Below are 24,278 nucleotides of genomic sequence, written 5' to 3' on the forward strand. Positions count from 1 at the left end.
GCAGCATCGCAGTTTAGAGCATAAGGGGATTGCAGTTATGATTTAGGTCCAAAAGCAGTTAGCAGCAAGTTTTGTAACTGCAGGTAAAAAAAATAAATCTGTTCGTCATGGTACATGAAACTTCCGTACATTTTTGGGAGAATCGAATTACATATTTATATTATCTGCCTATCTTTTAGTTGGGAAATCAAGTAGCAAGACTTTTGCGATGGGGGTGGGGGGGCTCCATGGCAAATGTTCACACCCCTGGGGGAGAAAGCTAAGCTCCGCCAATGCTCTTAACCCTACACCTAGTTTAAACGCTAGCTCTAACTCTACACTGGACTTGTTATGCCTGCCGTAGAAATGCCTTGTAGCCACACACAAAGGAACCACATAATTCCTGACCCCTTCTGAACACTGCTTTAAAAAAATCTGGAGCAACATTCATCTCCGTTGAAATACTTACCACAACTGCAAAATGCAAGTGGCCCTGTGGTTTTTATTGTCCCTCTGGTACCTACTGTAGCAGACAGATAGAAGAGGGCATGAAGCGACATGTTCCACGACCAGGAGAGGAACCCTGCAGCCAGGCCCGCCTTCATGCACGGGCTTACCGGGGCTTAACAAGCTCGCCCCCTTTTTTTTATTTTCTGACATTTTGACCTAGCTAGCCTCAAACTTCTTACTAGCATTATACGGTACCATGACAACGGCCTAATGCTAACGTATGGTAACATAGCATAATTGGTCACGTCAAAATTGGACCAATCAGCAGCCAGAATCATGAATATCAAGTGATGGACATACAAATTGACAAATTACACAACAATGCGATTTTTTATTGGCTCATGATAGGCCTCTCGTCTTCATAGGCCCCTGGGCTTAACGAGCGGTGCGGCGAGAATTAGTGGAGAGGACGACGAGCAGACAGGAGGACCGCTAACGTTACCGGGAGAAGCTGAAGAGGACGAGGACTGGATGAGCGGAGAGCCAACCGGAGATGGACAGACCGGAGGCCCGTTACCTGTCTCACCAGGAGAAGAGGACCTGGCAGCATGGGTAGATCCAACCGAAAGGGATCACAGTGGAGGAGACAGGATCAGGACCAGGATCAGGACCAGGATTAGGACAGGACGGGACGAGTTGGATGACGACCCCAAAAGCACTGACCAGGGTCTCTGGGGCCAAAATAATATTGACAAACAGGTGCGTCTTCACTGGACGAAAATGGGACTGGAAATTGATCCAGAACAGAGAAGCTAACCTCTCTGCTTCAGAACGCCAATACAAACACCAGAGAAGATTGTTCTCAAAGACACATTCCAAGCGCAAGCTTGGTAATGGGGAGTATCTGCCCAGGGAGTGGCTATGCTGCTCACCTTCTCAAGGTAATGTGTTTTCCTTATTGTTTGTTCATAATCAGTCTGTACTGTTGTGCTTTGTTGTTACAGAACCACATACACATAGATAAACAGTCTAAACCATAGACCTGGACTCTATCTCCTTTTTACCACAATTCCACCTGAACATAGACAGTGTCCGACATCACACATATATTCTACACTGACTTTTGTGTTTATGGTCAACTAGGCTCAAGTGATTTGGTCATCTCATATAGGGACAAGTCACAGTAGTTGTATCCCCCTAAAGAAACTAACACATATTGCGCTGTATAGACAAGCGTGGATTTTACAATTTTATTTTTTTGTGTGAGGTTATGGCAGGCCTGCCTGCAGCAATAGCCACCTTGCCCTCTAATCTGTGATATCCACTACCATCTATTTTCTATCCACTACCATCTCTGTGATGTCCACTACAATCTCTGTGATATTCACTACCATCTCTATGCTTCTCCATCTATCAAACACCCAGCCAGCTGTCATTCCTGTTCCGCTGGGGTTACATGATTTCATTCCTCAATCTGCTCACCTTGCTTTCTACTAGGTGCTCTCTCCATTCTCTCTCGCTTGTTGTCTCCGCTATCTTTCTCTGTCCCTCTTCTCTAAAGAACAGCGCTCAATACAGAAGGAAAACACCATTACACTGTTCATGTGGGGAACACGTGTTTTATCTGTTTTGAACCGACGGACAAATAATTTACCTTTCCAGCATGAGCCTTCACAGCGTTGACCATGAGGCTTTGTGGTTACCTGGAGGGAATCATGGGGAAAGTAATAAAAACCCAACGCGAACAAGAGTTGGGTGATTTTTATAAATGTAATATATCAATATATAGAGATATTTATCAACAGCTTGATTTCATAAAAACGTGAGTGAGACCATTTTGGCATACAGTACAGATATTCCATGTAAGTACAGAAGTTGCTAATTCTTTACTGCGCCCGCCCTTCCCATGGACACAAAACACCAAAACGGAAACAACTAAATAAAATATACAGAAGCACAAACAAGGCACCAATAAATTAAATGATAACCCCCTTGTTTGAAACACCAAACAGCAAAACCTATTAAACATAATTAAATACAGTATAAACAACCTAAATTCTGCAATGCTTTACTGTTAAAAAGCAAAACAAAACGAAAAACAGACAGGAAGAAAAATAATAAAAACACTTTGGCAGATTATTAATGTTTAGTTACAATCGAGTAGTAAAGAAAATCCAGTACTCTTGTGTACAAATAAACTCATATATGGTCTACACTCCTTGTTTAGGAGCCTTATGTACATACGTTTTTTTTACAGGTACGTTTAAAACATTATCAAAAGTTTTGCTGTATGAAAACATATTTACAAGTTCATGATTCAAAACGGTTGGACTGTACCGACCGGCCATCCCCCCCATCATCCCCTTTACACAGTGCAGAAGGCTTCTTGAAAAGTTTGTGCAACAAACAGCGTACAAAATGTATCCAATATCTCATGGCTGTGGAATGGTTTGAGCCAGACCTTTTTTGTTTACGTTTCCTTATTAATGCCCGCCCCCCCCACCCCCGTGACCCATTTGACATCCATGGGGAACTCTGAACTGAACATTATTATTACAGTAATACGCATCCGGGAAAACACAAACTAGTATTGTTGTGTGGACTGGATGGGGGATACGTGTTGTTATTCACACAGACAGAAGCCAAGTGGAGAGGATAGTCACCAGGTTATTCACTAGAACACACAGTTTGTGGAGGAGAATCACTTTAGGGATCCAGAATCACATGGGGTCAGTTCTCTGGGTTCCACTTGCTGGGTCTTCTGGAAGTTTCTTGAGCTCTGGGATGTGTACCAATACATAGTTTCCTTTCCTTCCGTTTTTGTGTCCCTCGGTGTGTGTTTAGACTACCCGTCCAGAAAGATAGCCCTTGTGAAAACAAACTACTAATGCCTAAAATGAGGCTAGAAAGATGGTTTGAGAGTTGAAATGAAATGTTGTGATTGGTGTTAGTGATAACAGAGTCTGACGATGAAGCAGCAGGGGTCGGCCTCTCTTGAGCGAGGAACCACCATTAGAAATGCATAGAAAAAAAGAGGATGGGAGAAAAAAGGAGGGTTAGAAGACATTAGAAAATCTACCGACGGTTTGTGCCAGCTGAGGACCTGGGAGCCACACGGAATCTGAAGGAAAAAACGATTCTCTAACGAACTCCTCCTGTTATCAGTGTTAACAATGTCGAAGCGTCTGAGTTCTCTAACCTCTCCTGGTTGCGTTCATTATCTCAGGACTCCAGTCTGACCAGACACAGTAAAATCACTCGGATCCTGGCCGGACACGCTGTTTGTTCCAGATCATCAAAACGACATATCCCACATTATATACACACACAGACACATTGAGACACACAGAATGTGTTGATGGGCCCCATCTACAAATGCCAAAGCAGTGGATTTGATGGACGGGTCTGTAAATTCTCTCTTAACTGATACTCATGAACACCCTAGGTATGCATGTGTTAAATCAACCAGGCTCAGAGAAAAGAGCAGGACGTTGGCCACTGTAAACTGTCATTTTGCCTTAGACGATTGACCAGGTTCGTGAAAAACCACTGCCTAATGGATACAGAAAGGCATTTAGTCTCTTTCAGTCAGAGAGCAAAGTGATCCTCTCAACATCGCAGCACAAAGACAGCTGTATGTTCCGGAAGCTCTGGGTTCCACATAATGGCCAAACACAAATCTACAACTACGTGCGCAGGAGTGCATGTTATGGGCTTGTGTTCGGACACCACCACAGCCGCAGAAAGATGCCAACTCCCTCCCTCACCTGCAGAACGTGGCCGATGCTGGCGACGATACCATGACTGCCAGGCCAGTGAACCCTGCGTGGAAGTGTCAGATTAGCATGCCGTCAGCAGTGTTCCGCCGAGACAAATCACCTCCCTTAATCTGCAGTGGAGATCTGGAGCGGAGCAGTCCGCTCTAGGGGATCTGACGTAACCCAGGAAGACCCTAACCTCCCCTGTCAGTAACTCTCCCCTCATTCCCTCCCAACGGAAGCAGACTGATTTGATTTGTAATAAAATCAAGAGCCATGATGTGTAGACATCATTTCTCAAGCAAACAACAGTCAGTTTGTGTGTGTGTGTGTGTGTGTCCATATATGCACGGTCCACAGGACCCGGTCAAGCTGGTGGAAAACAGTAGTGTGACTCAGTAACTTCAATACACAGGTTTTCTTGCTAACAGCAGTAAGACAACAGCTCCAGAGAAGCCAAGTCCGCAGGGTATCCCAGACAGCCATATGTTGTCTCTCCATTGGGCCTTCATTTCCAGTGTTCATACTCAGTGCTTAAGAAGAAATGACTCCAGTGTTCCCAGACCACCGAAGCATTTATTGACACTCGACACAAATCATGACACCCTAGATTCTCCTTTGCTGATTGGCTGGCTTTTTAAACTCCATGTTCTGGCCAAAAGCCACAACCCCAAACATTTCTTTCAGCAATAAGTATGTAATTAGCTTTGATACTTTGACTGGTTAGAGACAACCCAGTCACTGATGTTTTTTAAAACACCCTACAAACCTCCGAAAGTAGCCAGCAAACTAATTGGGAGAATGTAGTTGATTGGTTCGGCAAATCTACCATGGAACGGTTCTAACCAAAGGTAGACTGAGTCCTTCTTGCGTAGACGAGAGTTCGCAAAGTACCTAGTGTAACACATCCAAAGTACCTAGTGTAACACATCCAAAGTACCTAGTGTAACACATCCAAAGTACCTAGTGTAACACATCCAGTCTGACCCTTTTTTAATAACTATTAGCCCAACCATGGATGACTCGTCTAGTCCAAAACCATCTCAGCCAGTATTACATTGAGGAGCAGGGCACGTGGGAGGGTCTGGTTTTAGAATGGAAGACATTTGTTTGGTAACTAAGCAGGCATGTATGGTTACTAAGCATGGTTACTATGTATTGTTATTATTTATGTTTACTAAGTGTAGTTACAATGTATGGTTACTATGTATTGTTATTATTTATGGTTACTAAGTGTAGTTACTATGTATGGTTACTATGTATGGTTATTATTTATGGTTACTAAGTGTGGTTACTAAGTATGTAAGGTGGATGTGGGTGGATCACCTGACGGATACACAACATGTCCATGGATAGAACCATCAAGAAGAAAAGTTTGAACCCTGTTCCACCAGGTCTGTAACAACAATGCACAGACTCACGATTCAAATTTCAAAAACATCCCTGTTCTGTCAAACCTCTGCTCCCCCACCAAACCCTTATTCATTACCCGGTAACGTTGGTGGATCTCTGATGCCGATTGATTTCCCATAACCTGCCTCCCCTGAGTTCCACTCTGACATTACTTCCTGTGTCACTACCCCCCCCACCCCGCTAACACACACACACACCGAAAAATATATTTATTTCCCCCATCCGACCTGGCTCTGGTCAAACACAAACCCTATACTCAGCAAAACAGGTCGGCTTACCTTATTTACACCAGCAAAATGCAGACAATAAATAAAGTCAAAAACAAAATAAGAATTAAAATCAGTCTGGTCTTTCACTGTGCTCCTAGCATGGCAGACTGCATCTATTTACATGTGCACTGATGGGCAATGAGGTTAGTTGTCATGAAGACAGACAGCAGCATCCACCACTACAGATGCAGTAACTACGGCAACTAACTACCTTGGGGCGGACTGTAGAGCAGAGGACAGCACAGTAGTAAGCTGGTAGTAGTGGTAGTACAGTAGTAGTGGTAAGTTATAGTTAGGAGTAGAAGAGAGACATGGGCATGTTTAAGAAGCACTGATTGGGGGTACGAGTAAAACGAAACCCCACTGTCCTGGGTTATATAGTAGGGTAGCAAGCACCCTGTCACTCTGTGCCCCCATCGTCTGCAGTGTGGAAGCCCCCGGGAGGGCCCAGGGGGGAGGGGGGGGGGGGGTGCTGGGCCTGGTGAGCCCCTCAGGGGAATCCGTCATCCTCCAGACTGAGCGCCACTCGCTGCAGAAAGCAAATTGAACAGCATTACCACACTGTGTGTGTCTGAGTCTGAGTGTGTGTGTACGTGAGTGTGTGTATGTGAGTGTGTGTACGTGTGTCCGTGTGGGACAAAAGAACGACCAACGTGGAGGGACGGAAAGCGAAAGGCCGGGAGGATAAAGAGGACATTGGGAGACAACAGTCTGAGGAGTCAACCGAGCAGGAGGGAGGAAATAAGTCCTCCCTAAAGGATCCCGCTGCTCCTCATCTGCACACTGATTGGGCCGTAATGTGAGGAGAGCTGCATGTGCATACAGGGAAGGACCGCCTAACCCGTGAGCAGAGAAGAAAGGAGAAGACAGGAGAGGACAAGAGAGGACAAGAGAGAAGAAGACGGGAGAGGACAGGAGAGGACAAGAGAGAAGAAGACGGGAGAGGACAGGAGAAGGCAGGAAAAGACAGGAGAATAGAAGACAGGAGAAGACAGGAGATGACAGGACAGGAGAGGACAGGAGAGAAGAAGACAGGAGAAGACAGGAGAAGACAGGAGAAGACAGGAGAGAAGAAGACAGGAGAAGACAGGAGAAGACAGGAGAAGACAGGAGAGAAGAAGACAGGAGAAGACAGGAGAAGACAGGAGAAGACAGGAGAAGACAGGAGAAGACAGGAGAAGACAGGAGAGAAGAAGACAGGAGAGAACAGGAGAGAAGAAGACAGGAGAGAAGAAGACAGGAGAGGAGAAGACAGGAGAGGAGAAGACAGGAGAGGAGAAGACAGGAGAGGAGAAGACAGGAGAGGAGAAGACAGGAGAGGACAGGAGAGAAGAAGACAGGAGAAGACAGGAGAAGACAGCATATTTAGCGTGACCTGTCAGCCCATCTCTGCATCAGACCAGTGTGTGCTCATTATGTCACCCTGCCAGACATCCTCATCTTCTGCTGTCTTGACCAAAACATTCCAAGTTTCTCATCACGTCAACCAATCCCAAGGTTGACCCTTTGTCCCTCATCCTCGTCTGCATGTTGGTTCATTTGTATGTCAACCAGCTCATCTGAATCTACCTCTCAAATACATGCACATTTTAGTTGGATCTATTTTTCAGAGCAACATACTGGAGCAATTCACTTCCAGTCCTCAAGGACAGAACGCCAGACGTTTTACCTCACCGACTCAGGATAAGATGCAAATGCACCCGCAGAAAAAGGCTTCTTCATATGGACAAGTGGAAGACGAAAACCATATAATCAGAACACAGGATATGGATTAAAGATTGTCCCGACACCTAAGGTGCTGTTTCTATTCTGGTTTTTGTTACACTCCAATGAAACAAAACCAGGAAATGGAGTCTCCCGTCAACCTATGGCGGATCAGAAATGGCGCCCAATGCCCTATATATAAACCACTACAGTATCAAAGGAATGGGCAGCCGTTTGGAACGCACACCCTTACTCTCCACAGGTGAGAAGATAAAGCTAAAAACACGGCTCCCTGACGCACAACACTGACTAGTAACACACTGTGTCAAGACGTGGAATGGGGAGTTGCAGTTGGAATGGAGGTGGTGGTCAAGTGGTGAAGACCAAACGCCAACGCGTTTGATCGACCCGAGGATATGTTTGGAATGACTTTGTGACCGTGTGTTTGGGTGTGCGTGTGGGGACCTAAGCGTGCCCTTTCCTTCCGCACGCCTAGAGACCCCCTCCCCCCCAGCCTTCTCTCTCCGCCTTCAACCGAGTCACAGCCTTCTCTCATTTGCCGGCGGGGTGCGCGGGAGCCCCCGAGTACCAATGGGAGTTGCTGTCTGTGATCCCGCCCCCCAGGGGCAGGGCTATGAATGGCTGGCGGCCGCTGCCACTCACGGCGGGGTAGATGTGTCCGACGGACTCCCCGGTGCGGCCGATGTGGATCTCGTCGTCGTCGTCCTCCGTGGTCTTGCGGTAGACGGGGTTGTCGAAGTTCATGCTCTTGGTGTTCTTCCGGCGCCAGTTGCGCCACACGAGGTAGCCAGCGGTGCAGAGGAGGCCGATGACCACTGTGGCAAGGATAGGAACTGCATGACACACACACACACGGCGCAGCGCACGCACACACACACACACACACACACACACGGCGGGAGCGTTAACACAGCCAGGGGTGATGGAGCCAGCGCTTTGGCACACAAGCTTACTGCGCATTCGGTCTGACACACATCGAGCGGTCCGAGCCACACCAACAAACACAGTCGCTGGGAAACAAGACACCCGAGACGCACCCTGAAACAGCCGAACGACACCAGAGTACAACCAGGCGCACGCGGGTATTCTACACACAGGGGGGCCACGTGGCCACGGCTGGAACGGGCGGCATGGGGAGGAAGGGTCGGAACGGGAGTACGGTTAAAGACTAAACGGGCCTCTGTTCTGGCTGCCGTTTCCGGGCCTAATTTCACTATCAGCCTCTGTATGGCTGCGTTCCCAAGGAAGAGTGTGTCTAATTGGTCTATTGTTTGGGCGCGGGGGTGGGGGGGGACACTGGAGACGATTCCCTGATTGGTCCTAAACCCAGAGAAGCCCCTTTGTTCTCGTGTAAACACTCAATTTGCTTTTTTTGTCGTCTCAATCAGCCTTTCTCTCTAAATAGCTTGACTTTGATGCTCGCCAGCATCACGGAGAGATAATTAACAATTTAAATCTCAGTTGAGAGATTGAACAGGAGGGTGGGGTAGGATGTCTTTAATGGGCTGGGGTTTGGGAGATCTCTTTTTCAAGACTCAATTATAGACATTATGCAGGCTAGCTAGAGCAAGGTCATTTAAACAATCAGTTGATCACCAGAGAGAGACAACAGAGGTCTATCCTGACGTATCAGTACTTCCATCTTAAACCAAAAGCCTGTATAATCTAGCCGGTAATAACATGGCTATTATTCACAGCATAAGTTCTATACTATTCATGCAGACGTTATTTGGATGGATTCTTCTAATTTACCGTACAGCATGTTGTCACATCTGCTTCCAAAGCTTATTGGAGCAGGCCTAAACGGGAAGCGCAAAACCAGGGCAAAAGGTGTACTGGTTTGGGGAAAAACTAGGTCAGTTTTAATACACAGAAAGTTAGACGGATTGCCTATTGTCAACCTAAATAGGGAACGGGGCCTTTACTGGGGGTTTAGGGAAGATACTTTAGTAAAAACCTTGGGTACGCGCACAGATCAGACCAGGGCGATGTCATGAGCAGGGGTGACCAAGACACAGGCGGAGAGGAGAGAAGCGGGGGAGAAGCAGACATGCGTTACGACAGTAGACTAGGACTCACCGATAGGGATGACAATCCCCAGGATGGCCACCGTTATGTTGTTACCTAGGAGATAGTGGTCATTACCAGCTGAGGGACGGCGGAGAGAGAGCAGAAGGACAAGAAGAAGGAAAACAGTTAGACACATTCCTCCTGGTTCTCCCGGGTAGTGTCAGCCCCCCCCCGTTCTTCCCTCCATTCTAACCACCCTTCTCCCTCTCTTCAAAAGGTCTCTTGTCTCACTTTTTTGTCACCCCCTCTCCCCCATCTCTCCCAATCCCTTCTAACCCGAGTTTGTGCGGGTCTCAGGCTCTCTCCAGCCATACAAATCCAGCCATTAGTGAGCCTAATTAACCAGATATGACGGAGCCAGGGTGGTGGACACTGTGCATCACTAACACTATGGACGCACACCCTACAGCCTCTGCAAGACCAGATCATTAACAACAAAACTTTCACACAGACCTACAGACACACAGACAGACACACAGACCTACAGACACACAGACAGACACACAGACCTACAGACACACAGACAGACACACAGACCTACAGACACACAGACAGACACACAGACACACAGACAGACAGACCTACAGACACACAGACAGACAGACAGACCTACAGACACACAGACAGACACACAGACCTACAGACACACAGACAGACAGACCTACAGACACACAGACAGACAGACAGACCTACAGACACACATAGACAGACATACAGACACACAAAAACATACAGACATACCTACAGACACGCATAGACAGACATACAGACATACATATGCAGACAGACAGACAGACAGACAGACAGACAGACAGACACACATAGACAGACAGACCTACAGACACACAGACCTACAGACACACATAGACAGACAGACCTACAAACACACATAGACAGACAGACAGACAGACAGACAGACAGACTCATAGACAGATAGACAGACAGACCTACAGACACACATAGACCTACAGACACACATAGACAGATAGACAGACAGACCTACAGACACACATAGACAGACAGACAGACATACCTACAGACAGATAGTCAGACAGACCTACAGACACACATAGACAGACAGACAGACCTACAGACAGACCTACAGACACACATAGACAGACAGACACACATAGACAGATAGACAGACAGACCTACAGACACACATAGACCTACAGACACACATACAGACATAGACCTACAGACACACACAGACAGACAGACAGACAGACAGACAGATGGACAGACATACAGACACACAGACAGATAGTCAGACAGACCTACAGACACACATAGACAGATAGTCAGACAGACCTACAGACACATAGACCAGGGGAGTCTGCTGCTCAAACTGCGGGGGAGCCATGTTACATTGACTTGTAACCATGTTACAAGTCAATGTAACATGGTTCACGAAGCATGAGTGACATCGGGAAGGTCCAGAGACTCTAAAGGGTTTAATCAAATCTTATCCAACGGTGTTATCGGAGAACCTGGCCCATGGGTACTGGAGGGACGCCACTGTGGAACTCAGTCCAGAAGAAAGCGAGTGAATATCATTGTAGACTCCTACTAATGGGGGAGGGGTTTCCCTGTAGCACACAGAACAGTACAGTCAATCCCTTTGGTCTCTGACCTCTAACCTTCCACGGTACCACTCTCGCTCCCTGTTGGGGTGTGTGTGTGTGCTATCCCAGTGTGTTGCTACAACTCCGCTGCCTCTGTTTCATCTTTTAGTTGCTGTGTCTATGCTTCCTCCGCTCTGCCGCGTACTGCCTAATGCAACACGCGTGGAACGGCTGATGTCGGCAAACCCGCCACTCTACCCCGCGCATCAGCTCGGAATAACCCAGACACATGGCCTGTGGGTTTGGGGAATGGGAACGCCGCTGTTGTCGTGTCCCATTTTCACCCCGTGCCTCTCCCCCGTCGCATGACTGTTTATTGTACGCTAGTAGGAGGGTTTTCTCGTCCTGGATAATCGGAACATGCTTTTGCTTCTAAAGTCTTGTTTGCCAGTTAGGGGACCACTGAGAGAACGCTTGCTGGAGCATCTCCTCCTACCTCGTGCTAAAACTCTCTCTCATTCGTTCTCTCACCCATTTCCAATTTTGCTTCAATCCATTATATTCTGTCAGCTCTCTAAACTGTCCTCTTCCCTTCTCTCGGTTCTGTCAATCCCATGCCTTCCCTTCCCCACCACTGTGCACTGGTCTGCCAATTCCACACTCCCACTCTCTCTTCTCTATTCACCCCTCTATCTTTTCGTCCCACCTGCAACCCTCAGCTTCTCTCACCTCCTTTCCTTTCTATGGAGTCCTCAGAGTGATAAGCGTGTGGTTTGACCTGCATAGTCCAAAGCAGGTTCGCCACATTTATCATGGCCCAGTGGGCTTCTTTCTGCTGCTTATCTCTAATGGGCACAACCAGCCAGACAGAAATAACTCAACACACTCATCAATATTCAACGGTAGCTAGCATGCGTTTTTACTCACACCAAAGTAACAACACAGTGCAGTCAAACATGAAACATCTCAGTTGAAGTCACGATCTGTCTCCCAGAGTAGTACTGTTTCAGGGTTTCGAAAAACTTAATTAACAGATTTTCAGTTTCTTCAGCGCTATGCACCATACACTGCTGTCAATGTAATACAGAGAATTCAGGTTACAAGCACATTGTGGATGGAAGCACACAGAAATGATGCTATCAACTACATACACTTTTGTCTGACCAGCTTAAAAAGTGTGAATTTCTTGTTTTTGAAGAGATATAATCATGCCTCTTAGTGACACCAAGGGAAAAGAAGTATGGTGCAGCTTTTCAGGGCCGACTTCTGTATTCAAATATTTTTCTTGCACTTTATGACGTGCTTTTTTATACATTCAAAATATTTTCCAGATTATCAATATTTAGAAATACTAGTAAGTATTAGATGTATTTTTTTGGATACTACAATGCAAACACTTTACATCCTGCTCCTTGAAGTTTACATAACTTGCAATAACAGGTCACCAATATCTTTAAATTAAAATAAATGTAATGTCTTTGAACTTGGTTCTTAGAAGTGCACCAAACATAGCAGTTATTACATCTCTTTTCACATGCCTATGACTGAGCTCTTAAACTTAACCACACTGTTTAGCCTTATAGCTTCCTATGTTTTTATCACTTAAACTTAACTGCACTGTTTAGTCTTAAAGCTTTAATAGCTTCCTATGTTTTTATTTTATTATTATGCTGCATTTTATATTTCTCTTTTTGATATATTTTGTTATTCAATGTTTATTTTGCTATCTTTTACCAGTCATAATGCAAATGCTGGTGCTATCAGAGGAATAACCTCTGTAAATGTAACAATCTGTTGATGACAGATAATGCAAGCTCTTGTGCTGCTGTTTAGACGTCGATGTAGGGCTGACGAAAAGGACTGACGAGTTTATCCAAGCGCTGGAGCGCGAGGATTGAGATACCGGAGTGGTTCAGTAAACGGTTATGATAACTGTAATTCATTGAGGATGAATATAAAATGAATGTACAGACATGGCATAAATGTCCCCCTGGAGAGAGCCAAGTAAGACATTGATGCAATGATTATCTCACATAGGGACTGACGGGTTCATCCTAGCGCTGGAATGTGAGGATTGAGATACCGGGGTGTTGAAGTTCATGCAGTCCCCCTGGAGACAGCCGAGTTAGAGAATTGAAAAAATCTGAATGTTTTAATTCCATTGCATTATGTATTTTTATTTTCACTGTAAAGCACATTGAATTGCTTCTATGTATGAATTGTGCTATATAAATGAAATTGCTTTCTTGCTTGCATTGAGAAGAAATGGTGAGTTATAATACAGAATGTAGAAAAGTAGCTTTGCCTTTGGACTTTAGATGTGCACACAACTGGAAATCTTTACAAAATCATCACGTTATGGGGTTGTGTGAAATGCTAACAACCCTCTGAAAATTCAGAGGCTGTCATTACATACTCTGGCCTGACAGAGGGCGCTCTATCACCTGGGCAGTATGGGAGAATACTGAGCGCTCTTGCCATTTTGATGGAACACAATTATGCGAAACAGTCTGCTCGCTATGTACAGTGTTAACTGTTCCTTCCCCCAGTGTGTGTTGCTGAGTGTTTTTATCTAGTGCAAGCTGAAAGAGCCCAATGTAAGTGGTGTACGTTGAAAAATTGATTTCCACTAAATCTCTGAGAATGGTGTGTCAATGTTGTGGTTAATCTCTTCTGTTATTCTTCCTCATTCCAGCACTCAATTCTCATCAGACATCTTTTTCATTGTTCCAACAACGCATAATCACTACTGCCTTTGTTGTTTAAAAGCACATGGCTTGGAAAACACAATGCAGACATGTCAGTTTTGTTTTGGTTTAATTTTGTTTTCAATGCACCCTGTTTATTAGCTGTCATTGCCAACGAAGGTTGGTTGAAAGGGTGAGAACTAAATGAAAAGGCATTGAAGGGAATATATCAAGGGAGAGAGAGAGAAGAGGAGAAGTATAAGACCCAGGTACAGGAGGCAGACTGAAGATGAGGCAGGACAATCAGTCAGCAGCCATGTTAGGGCTGACAGTTCGACCACAGCCCTCTGACGAGGATAGGTTTGAGGCACGTTGTACTGAGTTACGCTACCACACACGTGCTAGTCAATGATGATTTGATGATGATGATTTGGTCTAAAACACGTTAGTAAGGCATGAAAACATGATACCAACTCTAAAGAAGGCAAAGAATCAGTAGCAAAAGCCTCTGTAATAATTTAGTTGTCACCAAATTGATTTTAGATGCAGTATAACAGTAACTAGGTAGCTAATACAGTGGGAAGTCCACCGAATCTTAGCCAGCTAACATCAGCATCGCTAGCTATTCTTGACTGATCTTGCTGGGTAATGACAACATTGCCATCTGTCAAAGTACATTTGATCATGTGATGACTAAATATTGACCAAATGTTGCCATTTTGTCATATTTCCAAGCCCTTACAGTGTAATTTAGACAAAACTGTAATAAGCCCCTGTTTATTACAGGGACCCATTAATGCTGTTCAATTTCTGGGTATCAAAATGGCTGCAGAGTAAATGGAATGTTAGTGACCATGGTAACAACACAACCAAGTCATAAACACGGTCCATACAGCTAGAGAGAAAAGTGTCTGTCATGATGTCATCAATACGGTCCGAACAGCTAAAAAGAAGTGTCTGACATGATGTCATAAACACTGTCTTAACTGCTATAGAAAAGAGTGTTTATGACATCATGATAGACACTCTCTTAACAGCTATTGAAAAAGAGTGTCTGTGATGACATCACGATCACTGGCTGACCAGCTAAACAAAGTGAAGAGAATTATTGATATAAACGCATATGTATTTGTTCAAATACAGTTTGTATAGATTCACAAGCATGCAGCACCACGAACACACACACACACACACACACGTCTGAAAGCCACTCACAGCGGTGCGAGAGGTTAGCGTTATCTCTCTGGATGTTTTTGGGCGGCAGAGGGGGGCCGTGCGTGGTGATGGACCGGGGGCCTGGGGTGGAGGCGCTAGGCCACGTGCTGGTGGACGAGGAGGTGGAGGGGGGCGTCCTCCATGAAGCCGTGGTCCCGGGGGTGTGAGGAGGCTGGGACGTCGTAGAAGCTGCAGTCGACCTCGCAGAGCTGGGCTGAGCCACGGGCGTGGAGGTCACCGTCGGCTCTGCGGTTGAGGTCGCGCGAGCCCCCGTGGTGGTGGTGGTTGTTTCAGCAGGGGTGGTGGAAGTACATCGGGTGGTGGTTGTGGTCGTGGCCGACGTGGTTGTAGTCGGTGCCGGCGTGGTGGTGGTGGTGGTGGTAGAAGTTGCCGTGGTGGTCTTGGGTTTTACTGCAAGGGGAGGAGAGCACAAATACGCTACATTCAGCTGAGTGACGTTGCAGCAAGCAGCAGTGAGGTTGACGTGAGTGAGATGCAGGACAACTCAGAACGGTCTCCTCAGGACCGGTTTCGCGCACCTTGTGGATACGTCACATCCATCCATCCATTCATTCATTCCCTGTGGATACGTCACATCCATCCATTCATTCCCTGTGGATACGTCACATCCATCCATTCATTCCCTGTGGATACGTCACATCCATCCATTCATTCCCTGTGGATACGTCACATCCATCCATTCATTCCCTGTGGATACGTCACATCCATCCATTCATTCCCTGTGGATACGTCACATCCATCCATTAATTCCCTGTGGATACATCACATCCATCCATTCATTCCCTGTGGATATGTTACATCCATTCATTCATTCCCTGTGGGTACGTCACATCCATCCATTCATTCCCTGTGGGTACGTCACATCCATCCATTCATTCCCTGTGGATAGGTCACATCCATTCATTTGGTTTCATTTCTTTCAGTGAGTGTGCACAGGCTCCCCTTTGTGATACACAGAGGACAATGTCTGCAGTGCAGTCAAGGCTGCCTGGAGGCCTATATTCTCTCTCTCTGTGTCCCTCTCGTACCTGTTCTGTCTCCCTTTTCTATCTGTGCCCCTCTCCTACCTGTTCTCTCTCCCTTTTTTCTGCCCCTCTCTCTCTCCCTTTCTATCTGTCCCTCTCTCCCTCTCTGTCAGGACAGCACTGCGACAACCAATTGCCATCTCACCTGCACAGCTCCAGACAACGAGGGGGAAAAAACATGAATGGAATGGTCTTACAATAGAAACAGCTACGCAATATAATCACTAGTACAACAGAATCGGTCACACAATAGAATCAGCTACGCAATATAATCAGCAGTACAGCAGAATCAGTCACACAATAGAATCAGTTTTCAAGGGAAGGATGAAAAGAGAAATGATTAGAGAAATGAAAAGGCCAGAAAGATAATGAAGGGAAATATCGGTCTGAGACTGACAGTGAGCCAAGGGTGCTGAAGGGGGAACTTGATTGGTGGATGGAACATGACAACAGGTCTGTTACATGCTTGAACCAGTTTACCTATGACACAGCGTCTCATGTCGGGGCCCAGCTCCATGTCGTCCGGACAGGCACAGGTGTATTTGGGGGAGTGGTCTGTGATCTGGGGGGCTTTGAGACACAGGTACTCACAGCCCCCGTTAGGTAGACTGCCGATGTTACAGCTGTCTGGAGCTGGGGGAGAAGAGGCAACATATTCCGTGTTAGTCTTCATAACACATAGTACACTAGTAACACATAGCACAGTACTAGAACTGTTACAGTACGAAGACATATACCTGTCGTGTTACCCTATACCGTGTTACCCTATACCGTGTTACCCAACAATGTGTTACCCAATACCGTCTTACCCTATACCGTGTTACCCAATACCGTGTTACCCTATACCGTGTTACCCTATACCGTGTTACCCTATACCGTGTTACCCAATACCGTCTTACCCTATACCGTCTTACCCTATACCGTGTTACCCAATACCGTGTTACCCAATACCGTGTTACCCAATACCGTGTTACCCAATACCGTGTTACCCTATACCGTGTTACCCCATAGCGTGTTACCCTATACCGTCTTACCCTATACCGTGTTACCCTATACCGTGTTACCCTATACCGTCTTACCCTATACCGTGTTACCCTATACCGTGTTACCCCATACCGTCTTACCCTATACCGTGTTACCCTATACCGTGTTACCCTATACCGTGTTACCCCATACAGTGTTACCCCATACAGTGTTACCCCATACAGTGTTACCCCATACAGTGTTACCCCATACCGTGTTACCCAATACCGTGTTACCCCATAGCGTGTTACCCCATACCGTCTTACCCCATACCGTCTTACCCCATACCGTGTTACCCCATACCGTGTTACCCCATACCGTGTTACCCCATACCGTGTTACCCTATACCGTCTTACCCCATACAGTGTTACCCCATACAGTGTTACCCCATACAGCGTTACCCCATAGAGCGTTACCCTATACCATGTTACCCTATACCATGTTACCCACAGTACCTAATGGCTGAAAAGATTAAATATTTTACCCAAAGACCTCTATGGATCAAAAGAGATGATCAGAACAATTCCTCCCATTCCAACTGGGCTTCCGCGGATTAGAAACCCCCATACTATTCAACCCCGGAGGGGCGATCAGAGAGGAGGTCACTACTCAGGGATTAGTCACTCAAGCCAAGCAGCTCACTGATGCCCCAGGTGTGACAACATGAGACTACTGAGATATGGAGGAGAGAATGCCTCACAACCGACAAGGAAGTCGTGACACTCTCCCTGTCCCTCTAAGCTTTCCAGAGACAGACAGCTCAGCAGCGCAGAAACACAACCACTGAAGCTTTAAAATTTAAAACGTTCTTTTTTGTGATCCTTTCTCCGGCTACGGACTTGGAACCATTTGCACTGAAGTGAAAAAAGAAACGATCAAGGGAGAAGGTGAAGAACACAGAGGAGAGGGAGAAAGCGGAGAGAGAAAGACATTGGAGAGAACAGGAGAGAGAAGAGCATGTAGGAGGGAAGGAGATGAGAGAGCACCTCCCCAGTCACATGACTTTGGAACTATGTAGAAAACGGGTGTGATTTGGGACATAGACTGTGGAACTGCATAGCCATAGGTACTGTAGATGGTCCACTATTGTTGGGGGTTGGACATTTTTCATTATTTAATTCATCTTTAATTAGCAGAAACACTTTATTTATTGAGGGACTTCAATCTGCTCCACTCCACTGGCACTGAGACCAGACTGTCTGAGCAAACACAAAGGAAAAAACAGAATGTGTTTCCTCTGCGTTAAGCACTGACTGTGTGGTATCATCAAATGTAAAATATATAAAATGTTCGTTTTATTAAAGACTAGAAAGATGATATCCTTATTTTGACCTAATTGTTTTGTTTTCTGCTATTGTTGGGGTTTCAAACCTGACATTTTTTTATTTGTTGATGTATCTTTCATGAGTAGAAGACGTTATTTATTGAGAAACTTTAAATAGCTCCACTCCACTGGCACTGAAACCAGACTGTCTGAGAGAGGAAACACAAAGGATCAAAACCGAAGAACAGAATATGTTTCTGAACACCTGCATTCATGTGGATGCTTTCAAAGGTTCTCCCACCTCTGCACACTCCAATTGAAGTTTGCCTCCACTACCAGACCATGGAGCTAGCCTACAGAACAGCTGGGGGGGGACGACCCCTCCCTACCTTCGGGGTATGATCAAACCCTACATCCCCACAGAGCTCTTTGTTCTGGCCCCTCTGGTCTCTTGGCCATTTCACCCCAAGAGAAGGCCCAGTAAAAAGCTTTTCTCTGTCCTGGCACCCCAATGGTGGAATGGTGAAATGGTGAAACTAAGAGAAGAGAGTCTGTGCGCATTTTTGAAAATGTATGAAACCTTAGAGTCTCTAAAACCCTTATGGATAATCCATAAATAATTATGAATAATAATGAGTGAGTATGCTACAAAAGCCACAAAGACCCTAGTCTTGACTGGTACTAAAGTATTTATGCCATTGCCTTTTACTTTCAGCCTTACACTTGTATGATTTATTCAGGATTATCTGTACTGATTTCCCACATACTTCTGTAGGGCAGGCAATTATGTGAAACACAAACTGTATCCAATAAGTTTGTGTACTAACAAGTTTGATGTAGTCATTACGTGCAAGGATTATGTGAGAAAATACTGAACTATTGTTAATTATCTTGTTATTATATTATATTGTTAAATATAATACACATACTGTATATTTGACCAAATATATGGGTTCCCTAAAAAGGGGGAATACTGCATGTACAGTGCTTGAAAAGTCCTAACAACAACATAATGTGTCAGTGTCCAAATACTTTTGGACCTCAGCATGTTTAAGTGTGGCTCTCACCTTTGGGTTGTCTCAGTTCGTGGAACACCACCACATCCAACGGGTTGTTGAGGTGTTCTGCTAGCTTAGCCACGTTGTGTCCAGTTAGCCGGTTAGCGCTGTAGATAGCCGCAGCCTCCAGATCTGTCCAGTACACAAGATCCTTAGAGAGGGGAAAGAGACGGGATAGACTTTGAGTCCCCCAACATCTCACAGGCACTTCTCCTCTGTTATGTGAGAGGGACAGGACACTGACAGGACTCTAAGAGGCTCAGTCCACATGGCGTTTCAATGAGCTGTAGAGACACCCATCCGTCGTTAGCATGCACATTCAGATTCCCTATCTTCATTTCATTAAATGTCCCCGAACAGTAAGCTTGTATTTAAGGTTTACAGAGGCTCTTGAGGTTTGATTTGCCCCAACCAAAATGTATTAGAATTTTAATACGCATAATGATTCACATTTCCTGTTACAGTGGAATTGTTTACCAGCTTTATTGGCTTGAATGAAGAAACAGCATCGGGAAGAATGCGCCACGGTCAAATCTATGACAGTAGATTCTGAAGCAACTACCGCTGCCTGGCCCTTTACAGCAGGTGACGACAAGAGTCATTGACCTCCATCAGTGCATGTAATGGCTTCTCCCTGTACCAGCGAGGCTATCCAGAAGCCCACAGGGACACACCTGACGTAGACCTCTATTTACAACCTTTCATTACTTTGTCCTTCATATCTCTCTTCAACCCGGGGTCTCACTCCCTCCTCTCACTCCTCAACCTGCCTCCCCTCTCCCTCTCCTCCTACCCCTCTACCTCCGTCCTGTGCTCCTTTTTCTCTCTCGTCTAATGCCTCTTCATCATCCTCTCTGGTGATATCATAGCAGCATGAGCGGGGGATGAGGTGATGGTTTCATGGTTGCTATGGCAACCTTGGATCCTTCTGCAACCATAAGCAGATATGAAAACAGAAAAGGAGGGAGATACAGTAGATGGAGTTAGAGACAGACAAAGAAAGATACAGAAGATAGAAACAGTCAGGCAAACCAGGAGCACGATACAGTAGATGGAGTTAGAGACAGACAGACAAGGGGAGAGATACAGTAGCTAGAGACAGACAAGGAGAGAGATACATCAGGTGAAGACAGACACGGCAGACAGATGCAGTGTGTGTAGTTAGAGACCGACAGGGATAAAGAGATAGAGGATAATGGAGAGCCAGAGAGATGAGGAGTACATGGGTCTAAGCAGCACAGCTTGTGTTCAGGCTAAGCCCCTCTGTCTACATTACTCTGACAGCAAACAGAGGTTTGTTCATGAAGCCCTGTGCTGTAAAAGGTCATCAGATGGTGGATCTGGGTGCGTTACCTGGGGAGCTGTTTATTTCTCTGCCCATCGCTCTCAGTTTTTTTGTATTTCCCTCTCCAACCCTGTTTCTTTCTTAGTTCTTCTCTATTTCAGGGACTTGAGTCGAGTGACCTTTTTAAAGCATGACAAGAGTGCCAATATTATACAAGAGACGTATCCTCAGGAGGATAAGCCTTCCTTCCTCCAAACTGCCTGCCCCATCCTCTGTTAGTCTTCCGGTTTCAGAGCACCCTGCAGTATCCTGGCACCACTCTGGCCTTGACAATGAGATCAAGGTGAGTCTTTATTGTGTGACGGCAGCCATCTCTCCCAGGTCCTTAATGCTGATCTAGGATCAGCCCATAACACTATCCTGACACTCCGTCACTCAATACTGTTCCCGGACAAGCTCGGTCCTCGCACACGTCACCTCATTGCATCATATTGTTCCTTAGGAGGCAGAAGCTGGTGGAAGGGATGTTATCCACTGGGCCAGAAGGAGAACAAGCCTGCAGGGTTGCACTGACCTGCCGACCATAAAGGGCAATAACTGCAAAGCTGGTCAAAGATGAGTTAGTGACATTTTCGATACATTAGGTATGTTCTTTACCGCATAGACAAATCTCAGGTCTCTACTGAGTTGTGTTATGGAGAGAATGGAGTGTCATATTGGTAGTAACTGCAAAAACGTACATCTAAACCAAGGAAGAAGTTGGAACTGCTATCAATCACTTGAAACACTGACGTTTTCCATGGTTTTATTAAGGTTTGGGCCTGCAGCTGTTATGGTTTACCTTGGTATTATGGATTGTTTTCAGCTGTACATGAAGTCCCATTTCCATTGATATACAGTACCAGTCAAAAGTTTGGACAGACCTACTCATTAAAGGGTATTTCTTTAGTTTTACTATTTTCCACATAACAGTAGAATAACAGTGACATCAAAACTACATAAAAACATAAAAAAACGATGAAATAACATATTAGTGTATCTGAGGTGCAGTGTTTTAGATTCTTCGACATAGCTTCCCGGGGCCTTGATAATAGCTTTGCACACTTTCTCTCAAACAGCTTCATGAGATAGTCACTTTGAACGTTTTTTCAAGTGCAGTCACAAAAACCATCAAGTGCTATGATGAAACTGGCTCTCATGAGGACTGCCACAGGAGTGGAAGACCCTGAGTTACCTGTGCAGTGGAGGAGAAATTCATTAGAGTTACCAGCCTCAGAAATCAGCAATTAACTGCACCTCAGATTGCAGCCCAAATAAATGCTTCACTGAGTTCAAGTAACAGACACATCTCAACAACATCAATGTTCAGAAGAAACTGTAAGACTTTGGTCTTTTTTGTTGCATTGCTATAAAGAGCTAATGCCAAGAGTGCAAAGCTGTCATCAAGGCAAAAGGTGTATTTAGATTGGTTCCACTGATCTCTGATCCACTCTATTTCACATAACCTCATGTCTCCTCACGCTTCGTGTTACCTCACGTCTCCTCATGCTTCGTGTGACCTCACGTCTCCTCATGCTTCGTGTGACCTCACGTCTCCTCATGCTTTGTGTGACCTCACGTCTCCTCATGCTTCGTGTGACCTCACGTCTCCTCATGCTTCGTGTGACCTCACGTCTCCTCATGCTTCGTGTGACCTCACGTCTCCTCATGCTTCGTGTGACCTCATGTTACTGGCCAGTGACTCACTTTACTTTGTCTGGCTGTCTCCTCTGCCTTCACAGTACCACAATATATAGATGGGTGGAAGAATACTGATTCTTGATTCAAACACCAGACAGTGGAGGACAGCCCTGTTTGGGGGCTGGCACGTATAACCCCTCCACCCTCTAAGGCCCAGAGGTAATGTGGACCATGGCCTGGTTCCGGGGCCTGCTGGAAACTACCTGGCTCCCTAACTGAAGGACACTACACTGGAGCAGAGTCATCTAGAATGTTCTGTGTGTTGGAAAAGCTGCTGCCCCACACCGCCTGGGATAGTGGTCTGTCAAACACACACACTCATAACTCCTCTGGACATTATGGATTCCCCTCTGAAAGAATGCATTCGGGTCCATCAGTACCAAATAATCAGATCTACAAGGAGCCCTTAAAGCAGCCACCAGTAGCTATTATTATACATCTGCCTGAGCACTACCTGTTATTATGATCTCTATTGATCCTATACACTACCATGTCATTATAACTCTATTGATCCCATACAATGTTATTATGATCTCTATTGATCCTATACACTACCATGTCATTATAACTCTTATTGATCCCATACAAAATTTTATTATGATCTCTACTGATCCTATACACTACCATGACATTATAACTGTTATTGATCCCATACATTGTTATTATGATCTCTATTGATCTTATACACTACCATGTCATTATAACTCTTATTGATCCCGTACAAAATGTTATTATGATCTCTATTGATCATATACACTACCATGTCATTATAACTCTAATTGATCCCATACAATGTTATTATGATCTCTATTGATCCTATACACTACCATGCCATTATAACTCTTATTGATCCCATACAAAATTTTATTATGATCTCTACTGATCCTATACACTACCATGTCATTATAACTCTTATTGATCCCATACAATGTTATTATGATCTCTATTGATCCTATACACTACCATGCCATTATAACTCTTATTGATTCCATACAAAATGTTATTATGATCTCTACTGATCCTATACACACATTATTAGCATTTTATTATAACCCACATTGATCATATACACTATTAGCATGTTACTATACCCCATATTGGTCCTATGCACTACTAGCATGTAATTATAACACTTATAGAACTACTAATCTGACATGCAGGACTTAGATAGTAACATCCATCCATCCCAGTCCCACAGCCATCCACCCTCCTTCTTCGTCCTTCCCTTCTCGTCTTGTGTTATGATGCCACAGCCCTGTCCCCTTCCTCTGTCCATCCTCCTCCTTACTCTCCTTCCACTCTTACTCCTCCCTGCCTCCTTGGTCCTACCCTCCACCTTTACCATGTTTACCCACTGACCCCTTCACAGTTGTTACCTCGAATACGGTGAGTGCGAACGGGTGCCCCAGGTGGTCTTGGGAGCTCAGCAGCACTTTGCGGTTGTCTCCGTTCAGGTCAACGCTGGAGAGCAAGTGCAGCTTCGAGTCCACCCAGTACAAACGTCTGCTAGATAGATCTGGGGTTTGGGCAAGAGAGAAACAGTGAGAAGTTACAGCAAGCTGGGGGGGGATGAAAAGAGACAGGGAGAAAGGGAGACAGGAATAGAAGGCAGGGGAGAGAAAGGGAGGGGGGTCTGTACAACGATGCTTCAGAAAGTAACAAGAAAAAGACCTGATGGAGTGAGTGGCGGACGGAGCTCTGTTCAAGAAGAATATCAATCATCTTTAAAAG

The 24,278-nt window shown here is 45.4% G+C and overlaps 1 protein-coding gene across 4 annotated transcripts in view; it reads right to left on the reverse strand.

The window, feature by feature from the left end:
• Positions 1 to 2,185: 2,185 nt before the first annotated feature.
• lrp8 (low density lipoprotein receptor-related protein 8, apolipoprotein e receptor) overlaps positions 2,186 to 24,278 on the reverse strand; it is a 170,630-nt gene continuing 148,537 nt past the window's right edge. The window contains exons 13-19 of one of the 4 annotated variants that reach the window (XM_013135122.4): positions 23,924 to 24,063; positions 19,532 to 19,673; positions 16,658 to 16,810; positions 15,132 to 15,542; positions 9,674 to 9,742; positions 8,237 to 8,409; positions 2,186 to 6,398 (exon numbers count right to left, since the gene is read on the reverse strand). In XM_013135122.4, the coding sequence (XP_012990576.2) occupies positions 6,360 to 6,398; positions 8,237 to 8,409; positions 9,674 to 9,742; positions 15,132 to 15,542; positions 16,658 to 16,810; positions 19,532 to 19,673; positions 23,924 to 24,063 (1,127 nt within the window). In that variant the 3' untranslated portion in view covers positions 2,186 to 6,359. Of the gene's footprint in view, positions 6,399 to 7,157; positions 8,428 to 9,673; positions 9,743 to 15,131; positions 15,543 to 16,657; positions 16,811 to 19,531; positions 19,674 to 23,923; positions 24,064 to 24,278 lie in introns of those variants that run through there. The other 3 variants (XM_029121650.2, XM_029121649.2, XM_029121648.2) reach the window with 3 other exon arrangements.

Source organism: Esox lucius, chromosome 8 (assembly GCF_011004845.1).
Source record: "Esox lucius isolate fEsoLuc1 chromosome 8, fEsoLuc1.pri, whole genome shotgun sequence".
NCBI lineage: Eukaryota > Metazoa > Chordata > Actinopteri > Esociformes > Esocidae > Esox > Esox lucius.